This window comes from Bison bison, unplaced genomic scaffold (assembly GCF_000754665.1).
Source record: "Bison bison bison isolate TAMUID 2011002044 unplaced genomic scaffold, Bison_UMD1.0 scf7180017864105, whole genome shotgun sequence".
Lineage (NCBI taxonomy): Eukaryota > Metazoa > Chordata > Mammalia > Artiodactyla > Bovidae > Bison > Bison bison.
In genome coordinates, this window is record NW_011494677.1 from 7,228,874 (window position 1) to 7,247,111 (window position 18,238).

The window sequence follows — 18,238 nt, forward strand, 5'->3', positions numbered from 1 at the left end:
AAATCAAACTAGATCATTTACCTGAAGCACCTAGAATACTACTTGATACATGATATGGGCTCAAAAAGTATTTAAATTCCTTAAAACTCAAGTTAGTCATATAACTAGTGAACTAGGCAGAATTCAGATAAAAGACTCATTTGCTTTTTTTGTAAATTTGTCACTTATTAAGAGTGTAGTGAAAGTCACTCAGTTGTGTCCGACTCTTTGCAACCCTGTGGACTATAGGGTCCATGGAATTCTCCAGACCAGAATACTGGAGTGGGTAGCCTTTCCCTTCTCCAGGAGATCTTCCCAACCCAGGATCAAACCCAGGTCTCCAACCCAGGTCCAACCTGCAATCCATTGCAGGCGGATTCTATACCAGCTGAGCTACCAGGGAAGCTCATTAAGAGTGTATGTCCTCTTCAAATAACAGCATGGAGTGTAAAAACATAAGAAAAATTAGTTTCTCCCTTCCTTAGTCACTGATTATATAACATCACACTTGAACTGAAGCTAAGTAGAATTTCAAATATGTTAAATATACATTCCAAAGAGATAAGTTTTAAAAATAAAATAATTTTTTATAAAGAACAAAATAGTTACCAAAATTTATCAACCATGAAATGCTCACCTTGACTTACAGACAAGAAACTGCTTCAGATCCTGGAGGATGTCTCCTGTTTTTCGTCCAACTTCTAAATACAAGTTTGGTCGATCAAAACCAGTACAGGTTATCTGAGGATCCTTCAGGTTTAAGCAACATACAATGTCTTCTCGGACTGAAGAACCTGCCGTAGCAGTCAGTGCAACAATTGGAACCTGAAACAAGGAAAAGGGATTTTTAACAAAGGAGAGAGGTTGTTAATTCCCAACATTTCTATTGCCTTCTTAGAAAGACACTGGAAGACAATTACAGGAAGAATAGAGAACAGTGATAAAAATGAAACTTTAAAATTATTCTTTCAAAGAAGAAGAAAAACACTTTCTTCTTGTTTCTCAGCCTTCTAAGAAATCATTCAAACACTAAACTCATAAGATTTCTAAATGCAATTTCTATCTAAAGTTAAATCCACTTATTAGCTATCTACCTCTCCATTTATTACTTATACATTTATAACAGTGCCGGGACAAATGAGGGGTAAGTTACGTCTTATCTTTGATAATCTATAACTCATAAATTATAAACCCTGCACTCACTGAAAATTTAGCCATACCGAGCCCAACCAAGGCTCTTGTTTTACTCCTATACTAACTACACTGGTATATGGCTTTTCAGATCTAAAATAATAGCTCTCAATTACCTGGATAACCTCTCAACAGTTTTAAATGGTTAATTGTGGCATACAATATAAAAGGAAAATGCAGAAAATAAGACATCTAGTATTAACTGATTCCTTGAGCAACCAAGTCATGTTCTATTTTCAGTACAGTAGACTTCTAGATTTAATTTTTTCATCACTATTATCACTGGGAGTATTAATCAACTATGCAATCATCTCATAATCAGAAAAACTGTTCCTATATAATTAGCTGCTTGATATCCAAGATTACAACTTTCTGAATACTTTTTGGCTTATTATAAAATATGGTAAATAATATGCTCATAACACAGCTCTTCAGATGCAATACATTTACCCTGCAAATCAGTTGAAGCAATTACTGTACATAAGTGAAAATTTAAGTACAATTTGTAAAAATGCAATTACAGAATTTGAAAAAAGATACAATTTATTAAAAACTGTAAACTACTTTTATAATCAATATAGCTTTATTAAACTGAAAACTATCTCAAAGTTCATGCAAGGAAAAATCAATTAAGTCTGGGAGCAGTTTTTAAATGGAAAAAAATGATAACCAAAATCAATGTGACCAGTTAACTGACATTTTGATATTCTCTAGCCTTAAATTCTGTGACATTATTAAAAAACACCCCAAATCAACTTAATTGATTTTTGGTTTACAATCAGACTATTCTCTGAATTTAGAGAGCATCTGCCTAATAACATATAGGAACAGGCCAATTTATAAAGAAACTAGTTTCTCTAACCAAGGCTTAATATATATGGCTTAATATATATGTATATACCTGCTATATATCTTTATAGCAAACAAAAATATCTGTATCAAAAATATGGCTGAGAATAAGGGAAGTTCAAACACTGAATTTTCCAGGACACGAACATTCTCACCTTACCACAATGAAGCATTTCCATCAGTTTAACTGTTACTCAAACAATTTATAAAGGAACTAAAAAAATGCTTGGTATTTAACTGCATATACAGATAAATACAGACGTTTTCAGGATAGATAAGAGGGCCTGGTTCATTTCTATGCAGTATCACGAAAGAGCAGACAAGCAATGCTTTTGCGAAAAAAAGGAAAGAAGCATGAACCTGACACATTTTGAAGAAGTTAGTAGAAAAATCAGGCAAAATAGCAGCACAGTAGTATAAGAATCTGGCTCAGAAACAGCTGCCTCAGTTCAAAGCCAGCTTTCGCCATTAACGAGATGTGAGATTTTGAGCTGCTTATTTTAGACACATTGGCTGCACTGTACAACGATCGAAGCCATGCCCCCTGAGGTGGAAGTGCTGAATCGCCAGGGAATTCCCATGAGCTATTTACTTCATATTCTAAACGCTGGTTTCCTCATCTCTAAGATGGCTACAACAACAGCAACAACCTCAGAAAGTCACTGTGAAGAGCAAATGGGATAAAAGGTCTAATATGCGGAATATAACGGCACAGTACACAGAAGGCAAGTGACAAGTGTCAGCTATTACTGACATTATTATGGAACATCTGAAAAGAATTCTACACAAGAACTCCGGAGACACGGCCACTACTCTCAGATGTGCCACTCACTCTGGCAAGAGCTAACTTCTCTCGGCCTCAGTTTTTTCATCAAAATATGAGATGGAGAGGGCTACTGGATGTTAACCTCTCTTCTAACTTAAAAATTCCCATTTTGCCACGAGAAACTCCTTATTCTAGTGACCAGCTAACAGAGAAAATCACCATAAATGATTCATTCCTTTGCCGACATCCTAGAAAGGCACAGTTAAGAATGTTGCTTCCGTAACTTAGAAAACACAGTAAAGTAATGGAATGCACTAAATTTAAAGGAACAGTATTTACTTTCACTTCAGAAGTGAACAGAATGTTTTTGCTTAGAAACTCTGGTGCTTTATGACATTTAAAAGAAGTAAACTAGGGTAAAGCTTGAAAATAACACTCAAGTTGGCTAGGAGAAAGATGTACCCATACATCCTGGTTTGCTGGGAAGCTCTCAGTTTATCTAGTCATCACAGCAATAGTTCTTCTAATTGGAGGCTAATTACTTTACAATACTGTAGTGGTTTTTGCCATACATTGACATGAATCAGCCATGGGTGTACATGTCTCCCCCATCCTGAACCCTCCTCCCACCTCCCTCCCCATCCCATCCCTCAGGGTTGTCCCAGTGCACCAGCTTTGAGTGCCCTGTTTTAAGCATCGAACTTGGACTGGTCATCTATTTCACATATGGTAATATACATGTTTCAATGCTATTCTCTCAAATCATCCCACCCTCGCCTTCTTCCATAGAGTCCAAAGTCTGTTCTTTATATTACAGCATAGTTCTTAACAGCTTCAACTTTTTAATTTTTAAAAGCAAACTGGTATGGTTGATAAATTACCTTGTCACTCAGTTTTATCAAGTTCACAACTCACGAGACTTGTTCTTTAAATTGGCAAATCTTGGTTTCTTTGGTAATAAGTACAAAGTTTTGGTGAAAAAAGCAATAAAATGTAAATTAATCTTGTGACTATAAATCTAGGAATGCCTTAAGACATATACTTCAGTGGTGCTACCACTACAAATTCCAAAAACTGTTACTATTCCATTTGCCTCTGAATTTGGGTGGTGGTGGTGGTGCTGCTGCTGCTGCTAAGTCGCTTCAGTCATGTCCAACTCTATGCGACCCCATAGAAGGCAGCCCACCAGGCTTCCTCGTCCCTGGGATTCTCCAGGCAAAAACACTGGAGTGGGTTGCCATTTCCTTCTCCAGTGCATGAAAGTGAAAAGTGAAAGTAAAGTCGCTCAGTCGTGTCCGACTCTTCACAACCCCAGGGACTGCAGCCCACCAGGCTCCTCCGCCCATGGGATTTTCCAGGCAAGAGTACTGGAGTGGGGTGCCATTACCTTCTCCGCTGGGTGGTGCAGTTAATCTATATACTCTATAGTATGCTTCATTCATTCATTCACTCACTTATTCCAAATAGTTACTATCTACAATGTGCTGATCTTTGTAAAAGGGCTGGGAGGAATGTCATGGAAAGATCCAAAATGTCTCATTTCTTACAGTTCCTCTTACTTGAATTTTATAGAACTTTAAGGTTGATGTAAAGCTTTCTAAGGCTTCCCTGGTGGGTCAACAGTAAAGAATCCAACTGCAATGCAGGAGACGCAGGTTTGATCCTTGTGTAGGGAAGATCCCCTGGAGAAGGAAATGGCTACCCACTCCAGTATTCTTGCCTGGAAAATTCCACGGACAGAGGAGCCTGGTGGGCTACAGTCCGTGGGGTCGCAGAGAGTCACACACAGCTGAGCAAATAAACAACAACAACAAAGTTTTCAACAACAAAGTTGTTCTTTGGAGACTCATTTTGTCAGATTCTCTCCAAATGGGAATAAGTTAGTGATTTTTTTTGCTATTTTTGAACTTATTGAAATAGTTCAGTGTGAAGCACTGGCGACAGTCAGCTGTAACTGCGATGAGAAGAAAAAAACAGCACTGAGAACAGCGAGGAAAATGAGAGCCCTACAGCCACCAGGGGGCATTTCTCACCACTCAGCTAACAGAGATTTCATGAAAACACCAGGGAAAAAGGTTTCTCAGCCGCTGCCTGACGACCATCCTGGGCTCAGTGAATCATCCCAAGAAATGAAAAGAATCCAATGGCGTTCACAGCCTGACAGAATAAAAGACTAGTTCAATATTGAGAAGCATTTCTAAACTGCAAAAAACACTTAAAACTCCTCTAACACAATCCTTCTAGAATCAAAGGCCCAGGAAAGGATTACAGACAGCAATCTTCCTAATTTCCAAAAGCTTACTTTAAACCGTTCTACATCAATGAAAAGCAGTCCTCAAGGAATCTGAGCCTGCTGGCTTTCACCATATCATCTTCTTTTTCTATTAATATTACGGGTACTATTAACACTACTAATCTTTCTATATTATTCATACTGTTCCATGCACTTCATTTGGTACTACTGCTTCCACTTTTATGGGTAATTCTGAATCTAAACTCCTTTACTGGCCTCTGTGCAACTTCAGGGCAGAAACTGTTTTAAACTTCTTTTATGTCATTGGCTCTGGAAGCCCATCTAGTATCCCACTGTGTAGCACTGCCCAGCTCTACCACTCACTGCCTGTGGTAAAGTAACTTCTCAGGGACTCAGCTTTCTCATCAGAATTCACTTATTCATTTACCCAATTATTTATGGAATACTCACCATGTGACAGGCACTGTTGTAGATTTTACCAACTAAACCAGCAGAAATCCCTCACCACAAAGAATATTCTGGTAGGGACCCACAGGCCATAGACAAAATATATTAAAGTATGTTAACACTGCTAAGTGTTATTTAAAAGACAGCAAAGGAATATGAGGAATGCTGAGAGTTGTGGGAAGAGGGTTAATTTGAAAATCTGACTACAGTGGACAGGAGGACTAAATGAAAAAGTACTCTTTTCAGCAAAGACTTGAGAGAAGTAAAAGATATACCATGTTGTAAAAAAATCTTTCCCCTGCTTAAAAAGCAACCATTTGCCCTTTCATAAAATCATTTTCAGATTTTTGGCCATTCCCCAATCCTGGATCCTCCCTTGCTAAGCAAGTCATTTCAAGACATTGTACTTGGCAAAGCTTACCTTCGGGAATTCTGCCTTTAGGCAACCCAAATCCCTGAATGAATTTCTAAAATCATGTCCCCACTCAGAAATACAGTGAGCCTCATCCACAGCAATAAGTGTGATACCTATCAAAAAAGAAAAATATGTAAATGGAGAAGATAAAGTTCAAAAAAGTAATAAACTCATCTAAAGTTTTACCACCAATTCCACTTTGAATATGTAAATATAACAGAAAGGAGAAAAATAACTCAAAGTATTGACTCATATAAAAATATAAGCATAAATAATAGCAGATAACACCAAAAATTGGGCTTCCCAGGTGGTACCAGTGGTAAAGAACAAATAGACCAACGCAAGAGACCTAGGAAACAGAGGTTGGATCCCTGGGTCAGGAAGATCCCTTTCAGGAGGAAATGGCAACCCTCCAGTATTCCTGCCTGGAGAATCCCATGGTCACAGGGGCCTTGAGGGCTACAGTCCATGGGGTCACAAAGAGTCAGACACGACTGAAGTGACAGCACGTACACCAAAAATCATTACTGAGAATAAGCAGAGGGAGATATATGGATAAAAGGCAGATGGATAAAAGAAAGAAATATTTAATATCTATTTTTCAAGTAACATATTTATTCAATTTTGGTTTTCATCATTATTTCTCAGAGAAATTAATTACTACTACTCTGTCCTCAAAGCTATCACTCATCTGCAATGATAATACCTTAAAAAGAAGAGCTGTTCTAATTCTCATTCATAATACTTTTAATTTTATCTCATGGATTAGCTATCCAAAGAGAAAAAGTCAGCATATTTCTACTGAGATTACATTCATCACTGTCTGTGAATGATCACTACAGAATTCCTCTGAAATGCCAGTTCTGAAAGACAGGATGACATCCACAGTTTCTAATATAAAACGGGAAGGGAAGAACTATATCTCATTTTGTACAAAGTAGGTAAGAAGGAAGGCAAATTGTTCCTTCTTCACCTAGCAACCCCTTTGCTCGGCCCCCACCCCCACCTCCACATTGACTCAGAATCAATAATGTATGGTAATGCCTCTCAGAAAAGGGCTTTACTATATAACTTCCCTGGTGGCTCAGACGGTAAAGCGTCAGCCCACAATGTGGGAGTCCCGGGTTCAATCCCTGGGTTGGGAAGATGCCCTGGAGAAGGAAATGGCAACCCACTCTAGTACTCTTGCCTGGAAAATCCCATGGACAGAGGAGCTTGGTAGGCTACCATCCACAGGGTCGCTAAGAGTAGGACACGACTGAGCGACTTCACTTTCACATAACCATCCATGAAAATGTCTTCAGATATTTCAAAGTAATGACAGTAGAGCTTTTGCCCTTGATTACCAAATTAATACTTAAGAAATAAAAAATGTTTCCCTTCAACGGGGATGATCACAACTTAATGTGTATCTGCATATTTATGTTTTGCCACCGTGTGTTAGCCCCTCAGTCGTGTCCGACTCTGTGCAACCCCATGGACTGTAGCTCACCAGGCTCCTCTGTCCATGGAATTCTCCAAGCAAGAAAACTAGACTGAATTGTGATTCCCTCTTCCAGGGGATCTTCCTGGTCCAGGGGAAGTTTTGCCACTGGGGGTTAATTAAAAACATAAGTCAGACTACCTAAATGCATAACTTGGCTTACCATTTATATTACTTTAAGCATCTTACTTAAGCTTTCAAGTGTCAGTTTCCCATAAGTATAAGGTAGATAATAAAAGTAGCTAACATTTTTTTTAGTTACTCTGAAGATTAAGATCATTCACATAAAATGCTAAGATAGGGGCTGGCATAAAAGACTGCTCAATTAAAAAAAAAACTATTATTATTATAGTTATTGTGCTAGTCGCTCAGTCATGTCCAACTCTCTGCAACCCCATGGACTAGCCCACCAGGTTTCTCTGTCCATGGGGTTCTTCAGACAAGAACACTGCAGTGGGTTATCATTTCCTTCTCCAGGGGATCTTCCCAACCCAGGAATCGAACCTGTGTCTCTTCTGTCTCCTGCATTGGAAGGCAAGTTCTTTACCACTAGCACCACCTGGGGAAATGCATACTATGTTCCAAACACTTCCCTAGGAATAAAATAATAGTAAAATGCAATTCATGATCTTGAGGAGCTCACATTTCTAAAGGAAGAGACAGAGAAACATGCATATAACTACAATTCATTGAGATTACCAATTACAACAGGGTTGGAGAAGAAAAAGAAGGAAAGAAAAAAAGAAAACCCTGCTAAATCTGAGCAAATCCAGGTTGATTCACATCAAAATTCTATTAACTGATGAGTGGGAAACATTCAATATTACCACTATATTTATTTGGCTTTAGAAACTATATGACCCAGATTTTAAATTAAATAGGTTAAAACAAAGAATGACAGCTCCTTCATTTTAAAACCCTCCTTAAAATCACAGGTTTGATTAACTAGCTTTTGCACTTCCCCGGTGGCTCAGTGGTAAAGAATCCACCCGCAATGGAGGAGATGTGGGAGATGTGGGTTTGCTGCCTGAGTCAGGAAGATCCCCTGGAGGAGGAAATGGCAACCCACTCCAGTATTCTTGCCTGGGAAATCCCATGGACAGAGTAGTCTAGTAGGCAGGGATAGGAAAAGACTCAGACAGAACTGAGCAACTAAAACAACAACTACTATTTTTTAATGGAGTTAAACTTTGTCCCTCACAACCAGCTGCTACAAGCTTCTGCCAACTTTCCCATTAAATGTGCAAGTCCAAGTGTCTGCCCAGGTCCAGGATATATTTCATTTTGGCACATCAGTCATTAAAGCCTTATTCCCAAATTTACAAGACAATTACAGGTACATTTGCTTTTAAGGTGTCTCTATATAAAATTCTGCTTGCTGCTTCTGTTATAAACCCACACTACTTAAATAATAGCATTTCATAAAAATCATAAATCAGAATAGCTAAATGTCAAAACTACTGTACAAATGAAATTCTGAGTATATTCACTGCTGCAAGCATTGTAAAATGAAAGTTAAATAAAAATACTTGAGAGAATTTATCCTATTTTGTTCAACACTGACAGCCACCCAAAAAGAGCATTTTCATCCATCTTATGCAGATACTCAGCTCTAATAATTGCAGTGTTCATAATTTATTCCTTTACAAAGAATTAAAACAGAGAATTAGAACAACCTATCAAGAGGCTCTAAGTAAATATTGGATTAAATCCATCACAGAAACAAAGCAAATGTTAAAATGGAACAAAACATATCCAGACCACTAGGTACATAGACCCTAACTTTTGCAATAAAATCATGGAGTTTATATATCTAGAGTTGTTGATTTTAATCTGAATTGAAATATTCATAAGAACTTTATATAACCTAATAGGATACACACCAAATTTGTTTTAAATTAAAAGCAAAAATATAACATGCCAATAAGGGAGTTTAACAGCTGATGGTCGCCCTTTTTGATAATATATTTAATCAAATGCTAATTTCTGCGCTCATTCTTTTGTTGATACTTAACACATATTAAAAGATAAATACTTGTTTTCATTATATTAAGAGAATAACTGTTAAATGCTTTCCCAGAGTTATCTGCAAGTAACCATTTAATGAGAGACCACAATGTTTAAAAAAACTTTAAGTGCTAGGAATTATTTTAACACATAAAGTGAGATCATATTACATTAGACAGCAAAGATTGTCTGGTTTAACTTAATGTTTGAAACATAAACAACTGCAATAGAATCTGTGATTGTAGCTCTTAGATAACTGAGCCTGACCATCAAGAAGGGAAAAAACAAGACAAAATGTTTTTAGCACACACATCAAAGACGATACCAGCTTTTGACTAATTTTCTATTTACATTTTCTAGGAAATAGGATGACATATTATGTAATTTTTAAAATTAATCGTACTCACTGACAAAAAATAGTCAAAGGTACTGTGGTCTCCAACCTGAAAAATCACACATCAGAATCACCAGTGAAAAGACTACAGCTGCCACAACCTCATAGCAGGTGCATTAAATCACAATTTTCAAAGTTGGAGGATCTGAAATTTTCTAAAGTTTGAAAGGTGATTCTCATGAACAATAAGAGTAGAGAACCACTACATTGATTAAGATTCAGAATATCAAAAAAAGGAAATTATAATATCATAGAATCCAAGATTCAACATTTATTCATTAATATATTTAAATGTCTACTATGTGCCAGTAACATACTGCTACTGCTAAGTCGCTTCAGTCGTGTCCAGCTCTGTGCGACCCCACATACGGCAGCCCACCAGGCTCCCCCGTCCCTGGGATTCTCCAGGCAAGAACACTAGAGTGGGTTGCCATTTCCTTCTCCAGTGCATGAGAATGAAAAGTGAAAGTGAAGTCGCTCAGTCATGTCCGACTCTTCAAGACCCCATGGACTGCAGCTGACCAGGCTCCTCCATCCATGGGATTTTCCAGGCAAGAGTACTGGAGTGAGGTGCCACTGAAGGAAATATAAATAAATAAGAAGAGCATTTTCCCCTAAAAAGTTTATAGTCCAGTAGAAGAAAACAGGTATACAAATAGACAATTATAATCCAGGAGCTTACTTTCTAGGGCAAAAGGAATTGTGGGACAGGACAGGAGAGACAGAGATTTGCTGGATCCATCCACAAGTTTAAAGAATATCTCACTTTAACAAGTACTTATAAAGATTCTATCATCCCACTTACCAATATTAGCCTCAAGTTGCCGAAGCAGCTCCAAGTTACCTGAACAGAATTCTGGAGTTAGGTATACAATCCGGTATTTGCCTCTGTAAAAACAAACAAAGAAATAGGAAATGTAAAAACAATCACACAATGAATATAACTGAAAACCATAACACAGTATAATTTTTTTAAATAATGCATTACACCACTTAATAAAAACAAAATGCATATTGTATGTGTGGACATATACACATATATTTGTTCTCTGATTTCATTTCAATTCATCAAAACAAACATGGCAACACCAGTCAGAGAGTACTCAGTATAAGATGCCATTAGAAGCCAGATTCTGATTTCCAGCAGTCTAGCCCCAAAATGGCAGTGCTTGAGTTAACTGATCAAGCCTACAGTAAACCTTCTATATGTTAGCAATCCACCTGCATGTCACCTTCCTTGGAGAACGACAACCCCATTACCCTACACAGTTGATCCCATCTCCACAATTATACCCGCAGCACCCACGTTTCTCCTGTATATTCTGCTCTGTTGCCCACATCTCCTTGGGCCAGTGATGAAACCAGACTAAGGTCAAGTTAGTCAGTCTCTGTCCTAGAATTTGAGGGTCTAACCAAGTAACAACCAGTCAGTCTCCAAGCAGCAAGATCTGTAACATGTACATGAAAAATACCTGCAATCTATTTTGTGACTAGAAAAACAGAGAACGCTTACCTTCTGAGAGAAAGCAAGAGAAAGAGAATTTAGATTAAACAAAGAAGGCCCTATTGTATTTTCAATACTGATTCCAGTCTCTTCCTGAGGGCTGGCTAATTTCTTTTCATTGGGATCCACAAGCCATTCCTGTATCCTTACTATAAAATTTGATATTCATTTAAATGTTTGATTGATTTCTATTCTGTGCAGACAGAATCCTAATTAAGACAATGTTTGCAATGAAGGTTAGGGCTAGGGCAAAATAGGTACAGAGTCTCTTTTCCATTCTATCAAATGATGACATAGATCAAATTAAATAAAATAAAATAATGTTCTTTATGAAACCACTTAAAAATATTTAATCCACTGTGTGCTAGGCATGGTGCTTTCACTAGGAATGGGTAGAAAACAACTAAGAAAAAAAGTTATGCTTTTCATGTCATGAAATTGACTCAGTAGTCTAATTAGTTCTGATGCCAGGCTATCTAGGTTTGAATCTCAGTTCTATTTCTTACAAGCTAAGTAATCTTAGGCAAGTATTTAACTTCAGTGTGCATCAGTTCTTCAGGGTAAAACAGTGATAAGAACTATAAAGACAGCTAATTCTTTAGATAGCTACTTTCAAAGTAAACCCAATCAAATCCCAAATCGCAATTTAGTTGAAAAGGTGATATCGAAATACAAAGAACCTAGAATAGACCCAAAAAAATTGAAGAAAAAAAACAAACAAACCCTACTTTGAAAGAACAAGAAAACAAAAGTGGAAGACCTGTACTACCTGATTTCAAGATTTATTATAAAGCTATAGTAATCAAGACACCAATCAAGGCAGACAGTGACAAAATAGAAAATAAACACTGCAGCAATAAACCCATGTATATTTACTCAATTTAGTTTTTACAAAGGTGCAAAAGCAATACAGTGGAAAAAAGATAATCTCCAACAAATGGAGCTGGAAGAAATGGATGTGCCTAGGTCAAAAAAAAAAAAAAAAAAAGAACTGCAGTCAATACCTGATATAATATACAAGATTTACACAAAATGGATCATAGATCTACATGTAAAACATAAAACTATAACATTTTTTGAAGAAAATATAAAGGAAAATCTCTGTGACCTTGAGTGAGGCACCAAAAAGCAACAGCAAAAGCAAAATCCATAAAAAAACACACTGACAAACTGGACGTTATAAAAATGAAAACGGGAGAATGGTGTGCCTTCACCAAAATCTTGTATGTTGACCTTCCTCCCACTGCCTCTTTGGAGCAGTTTCTAAGAACTGAGATGCTGCCTCCCATGCTGCAGTCCTCATTTTGCCCCAAATGAAACTTAACACACACACACACACTAATCTGTTAAGAGAATGAAAAATGGAATGATAAACTAAGAGAAAGTGTCTGGTAACCATATAGCAAGTGAAGGATTTATACTCAGAATGTATAATATAAACTATCAAAATTCACAAGTGAAAAAAAAAGAATAAGCAAAAGATGGATATAAACACTTCATCAAAGATACACAGATTTTTAAAAAAAACATAAACAGATGGCTAATAAGTATATAAAGAGATGCTCAACATAATTAGTCCTTCAGTTCAGTTCAGTTGCATCTGACTCTTTGCAATCCCTCAGGCTGCAGCACACCTGTCCATCACCAACTTCCGGAGCTTGTGCAAACTCATGTCCACTGAGTAGGTGATACGATCCAACCATCTCATCCTCTGCCGTCCCCTTCTCCTCTGACTTCAATCTTTCCCAGCATCAGGGTCTTTCCCAATGAGTCAGTTCTTCACATCAGGTGGCCAAAGTGTTGGAGCTTCAGCATTAGTCCTTCCAATGTAAATCCAGGACTGATTTCCTTTAGGATTGACTGATTGGCTCTCCTTGTAGTCCAAGGGACTCTCAAAAGTCTTCTCCAACACCACAGTTCAAAAGCATCAATTCTTTAGCACTCAGCTTTCTTTATGGTCCAACTTTCACAACCATACATAACTACTGGAAAAACCATAGCTTTGACTAGACAGACCTTTGATGGCAAAGTAACATCTCTGCTTTTTTTTTTAATATGCTGTCCAGGTTGGTCATAGCTTTTCTTCCAAGGAGCAAGGGTCTTTAAATTTCATGGCTGCAGTCACCAGCTAAAGTGATTTTGAAGCCCCCAAAAATAAAGTCTCTCACTGTTTCCCCATCTATTCTCCATCTATTTGCCATGAAGTGATGGGACCAGATCCCATGATCTTCATTTTCTGAATGCTGAGTTTTAAGCCAACTTTTTCACTCCCCTCTTTCACTTTCATCAAGAGGCTCTTTAGTTTTTCACTTTCTGCCATAAGGGTGGTATCATCTGCATATCTGAGGTTATTGATACTTCTCTTGGCAATCTTGATTCCAGCTTGTGCTTCACCCAGCCTGGCATTTCACATGATGTACTCTGCATATAAGTTAAATAAGCAGGATGACAATAAACAGCCGGAAAATGTCAATGAAAAACACATTGAGGGGCTTCCCTGGGTTCAGTGGCAAAGAATTTGCCTGTCAATGCAAGAAACACAGGTTCAGTACCTGGTTCCGGAGGATTCCACATGCCACAGAGCAACTAAGCCCATGTGCTGAACTACTGAGCCTGTGCTCTAGAGCCTGGGAGCAGCAATGACTGAGCCCACGTGCCACAGCTACTGAAGCCCCTGCACCATAAAGCCTGTGCTCAAAAACAAGAGAAGCTACTGCAATGAGAAACCAACACACCGCCACTAGAGAGCAGCCCCTCTTCTGCAACAAGAGAAAAGCCCGCACAGCAACAGGGACCCAGCACAGACAAAACTAAATTAAAAAAATTTAAAAATACACACTGACATTCTATTAAAATGGCTAAAATTAAAAACTTGGCCATACCAAGTGATGGCTGAGATGAGAAATTAGAATTCTAAGACACTGCTAGTAGGAATGTAAAATGGTACAACCACTCATCAAGTCTGGCAGTTTCTCAAAAACTTAACACAGAATAACTATGTGATTCAGTACAGGCCTTCCCTTGGAGCTCAGTGGGTAAAGAATCCTCCTGCAATACAGGAGACCCTGGTTTGATCCCTGTGTCAGGAAGATCTCCTGGAGCAGGGCATGGCAACCCACTCCAGTATTCTTGCTTGGAGAATCCCATGGACAGAGAAACATTGTAGGCTGCAGTCCACAGGGTCGCAAAGAGTTAGACATGACTGAGCGAGTAAGCACAAAACATGCAAATGCTCACAGCATCTTTATTTGTAAAATCCCCAAACTGGAAACAATCCAAATCTCTATCAACAGGTGAACAGATAAACAAATTATGGCATATCCACATGATGTAATCTATTCACCAATAAAAAAGAATGAACTATTGGTACATGTAACAACATGGATGAATCTCAATATATTGGGTAGGCTAAAAAGTTCAGTCAGGTTTTTCCACTGAGAAAAATACCACAGACAGTTGACAACATGATCAGGAATCATATAAATAACTTACAATTTAATATCTTCTACAACATTTTTTGACTGTGCTGATCCAAGAAAACAAGCTGGAATACTGGATATTCTGTAAGAAGAAACACAAACATCCTGGAATCATGTGCACACTACAAATATCAACTTCATTTTTAAGTGAGAAGAAACAAAAAGTTATAATGATGTACATTTCTCTTCTTTGCAATCTCTTTTTGTAACTCACTAACTTGGTAAATAAATTCCTTCAATGGCTATATTAGAAGGAAGGTGGTTGTTAAGGTGGATTTTCCAAAAAGACTACAAGCACAGGTTGAAGGAATTTAAATGTTTTCCATAAATGAAAACTACACCTCTATGTATATACTTCATACCAAGCTAAAGAAGAAGGGTAACCAACAGAGAAAAGAATTTTGTGATATGTAGTGTTAACCAGCATAAAATTTGCTTTTTAAAAAAAATTTGGGGGCGGGGGGTCATCTGGTAGCCCTAAATTACAGAGAACTCAAGAAAGAAGATACGCTCTTCCACTAAAGTGTCATATTACTAGTAAAGACAAAGCAACAGTATATTAGAAATGTGTTAATAGGAACTAGATTTTAACACACAAGATAAATCAACTATTTCTTTCACAGGAGTTAAAAAAAAAAAAAGGTGGCAATGTGGCTCTGAAAGCCTTACTCACTCAAGCTGAAGTACTTGGTCTTCCATCAAAGAAATAAGGGGAGAGATGACAAGGCCAATCCCACCTGCATAAACAGGTGGATACTGGAAGCACAGACTCTTTCCATACCCTTAAAATAAAAATAATACACTCAGAGAAATGAAATTAGATCGCTGTTACTCTGATTTCTTCTTACAATGTACTTGCATGAGATGAACAGTCACTACTAATGGGCTACCTACCTAAGAGTTAATTCGTGCAAAATTCAAGCATCTACCCTCAGCTCATTCTCTGCTACAATTTACACCATTTGTATACATACATACCTTATGGAAAGATTAAGTATTTCAAAATCTTGAAGCTTTATTTTTTAAAAGATAAGGTTATTTGCTTAAGTACAACTTACCAGTTGTCATGACAACAACATTATCTCTTCTTTCTTCCAGTACAGAATGAATCACTTTCCATTGAACCCTGGAGGATGAAAAGCAAAATGCTGCACTGTTTTACTAATAAGAAATGGAAGAGACAAGTAAAGTCTAACCATTTCCTTACATGTAAATTTTAACTTAAAAGTAAAATAAATAAATAAACATTTAACTATAGTTAATGATTTATCTGCTGATGTGATTAGAAGGGAGTGTAAGGATGCCTACAATTTACCCCAAGATGCACTTCATTAATAAAAACTGAATGGATTAAAAAATGGATAGACAAATAATCGATATGTGATAAAGCCATTTTATTTTTTCATTTCCTCCAGAATTTCTTTCACATTTCCAAGTTTCAATAAAAATACTGTGAATTCTGGAGCTTTAAAACAGAACTCCCACTTGACCAACTTCCCATTCAAGGCGACTGAACAACTAGGATTTCCATTTATATTTGCATTAAATTTTATTACCTATATCTAAAATATAAAATAAATTCCAAGCTTCAATCTAGATATCCAACAGAATCGCTCATTTAAATAAGTAAGAGAAATGCTCTAGGTGCAAGGACTGACTAAGAAGGGAAATGAGGGAACTTTTGGGAGTGATTGTAATGTAGTATCTTTTAAAAAGGGTTTAGGTTACATACGGGTGTGCGTGTACACTTAAGACTTGCCAATGTTAAACACTTAAGTTTAACCATTTCCTTACATGCAAATTTTAGTTCAACAGTAAAATAAATATTTAACTATAGTTAATGATTTACCTGCTGAAGTAGTTAGGGCAGAGTGTAAAGATGCCTACAATTTACCTTGAGATGCATTTTATTAATAAAAATTGAATGGATTAAAAAGTGGATAGACAGATAATCAATATGTGACAGAGCAAGTATACTAAAATGCTAATAGTGAATTAACAGTGAATATACAAGTATTCGTAGTAAAAAAAAAACTACTATATCTTTGAAATTTCTTTTAATAAAATTCTGAGGGAAAAACAACTGGGAAGGTGACCTTCTGGTATGCTGATAATGATCTATTCTTTCTTATCGGAATGCTGGCTACACAGGATGTCTGGTTTGTGAAAATTCATTGATATGTACATTGATGTGTACTATGTGTAGGACACAGTTTAATCTAAAAAAAAATGTTTTAAGATCAGAAGAGAAAAAAACAGTATAGATTTTTACATTCCTATTACCAACAGTTTTATTCAAATTTACTTGTTCTTCATCTCATTTGTATTCCTCTCATTTTAAAACTTACAAGTGTGCTCCCCTGGATGTAAATACATTTGACTATGTTAAAACAGATACGATTATCACTGTTTTTCACACTACTGTCTTATGAATGTCTATTACATCAATATGTAATAGAATAGACAATAAGATGCACAAAAAAGGCACACAATACTTTTGTAATAAAATAAATGTCAGGATTAACTTAAGATGAATTTATTAATGTATTTAAACTCAGAACTCTATCTTAAGGAAAACCATTTTTCCTCACTTATAAAAACAATACGCAGATACGAATTTTATATAAATATTACTTCAAAATAATTCTTCACTTAGAAAAATTACAGTGTAGCATGTATAAACAATAATGAAGTTGTACTTTTACTGTTCACTGGATGGAATATTTGTCTTTTAAAGTTTGTAAAGAAAACAGTAAATGTGCAATTTAATTAACTGAGACTATACTCACGGCTTAAAACTAGAATGGCCAAAGTAGGTCTTGAGGCAGTTAATTTGCTTTTCAGTAGGTCTTGGTAACAGGCAGTCTTAAAATAAAATGGGCATTTATGTTAAAATAAAGGTACACAAAGTGAGAGGAAGTTTTATTTTATTGACTTCTTTTAAAGAATCTAGTTACTGTGTTGTTGTTCAGTCACTCAGTCATGTCTGACTCTTTGCAACCCCAAGGACTGCAGCATGCCAGGCTTTCCTGTCCTTCACCATCTCCCAGAGTTTGCTCAATGGCAGAAAGTGTAGAAGAACTAAAGAGCCTCTTGATGAAAGTGAAAGAGGAGAGTGAAAAAGTTGGCTTAAAGCTCAACATTCAGAAAACTAAGATCATGGCATCTGGTCCCATCACTTCACGGGAAATAGATGGAGAAACAGTGGAAACAGTGGCTGACTTAATTTTTCTGGGCTCCAAAATCACTGCAGATGGTGATTGCAGTCATGAAATTAAAAGACGCTTACTCCTTGGAAAGAAAGTTATGACCAACCTAGACAGCATATTAAAAAGTAGAGACATTATTTTGCCAGCAAAGGTCCGTCTACTCAAGGCTATGGTTTTTCCAGTGGTCATGTATGGATGTGAGAATTGGACTATAAAGAAAGCTGAGCAGCAAAGAATTGATGCTTTTGAACTGTGGTGTTG

At 36.9% G+C, this 18,238-nt stretch overlaps 1 protein-coding gene across 5 annotated transcripts in view; it reads right to left on the bottom strand.

Moving 5' to 3' along the window:
• The window catches only part of WRN (Werner syndrome, RecQ helicase-like), a 125,505-nt gene that overhangs the window by 56,366 nt on the left and 50,901 nt on the right, over positions 1 to 18,238 (bottom strand). For all 5 annotated transcript variants that reach the window (XM_010838804.1, XM_010838805.1, XM_010838803.1 and 2 more), the window contains 7 exons: positions 17,558 to 17,633; positions 15,827 to 15,894; positions 15,442 to 15,550; positions 14,782 to 14,850; positions 10,591 to 10,673; positions 5,908 to 6,014; positions 617 to 804 (listed from right to left, as the gene is read on the bottom strand). In XM_010838804.1, coding sequence (XP_010837106.1) covers positions 617 to 804; positions 5,908 to 6,014; positions 10,591 to 10,673; positions 14,782 to 14,850; positions 15,442 to 15,550; positions 15,827 to 15,894; positions 17,558 to 17,633 — 700 coding nt within the window. The remainder of the gene's footprint in view (positions 1 to 616; positions 805 to 5,907; positions 6,015 to 10,590; positions 10,674 to 14,781; positions 14,851 to 15,441; positions 15,551 to 15,826; positions 15,895 to 17,557; positions 17,634 to 18,238) is intronic.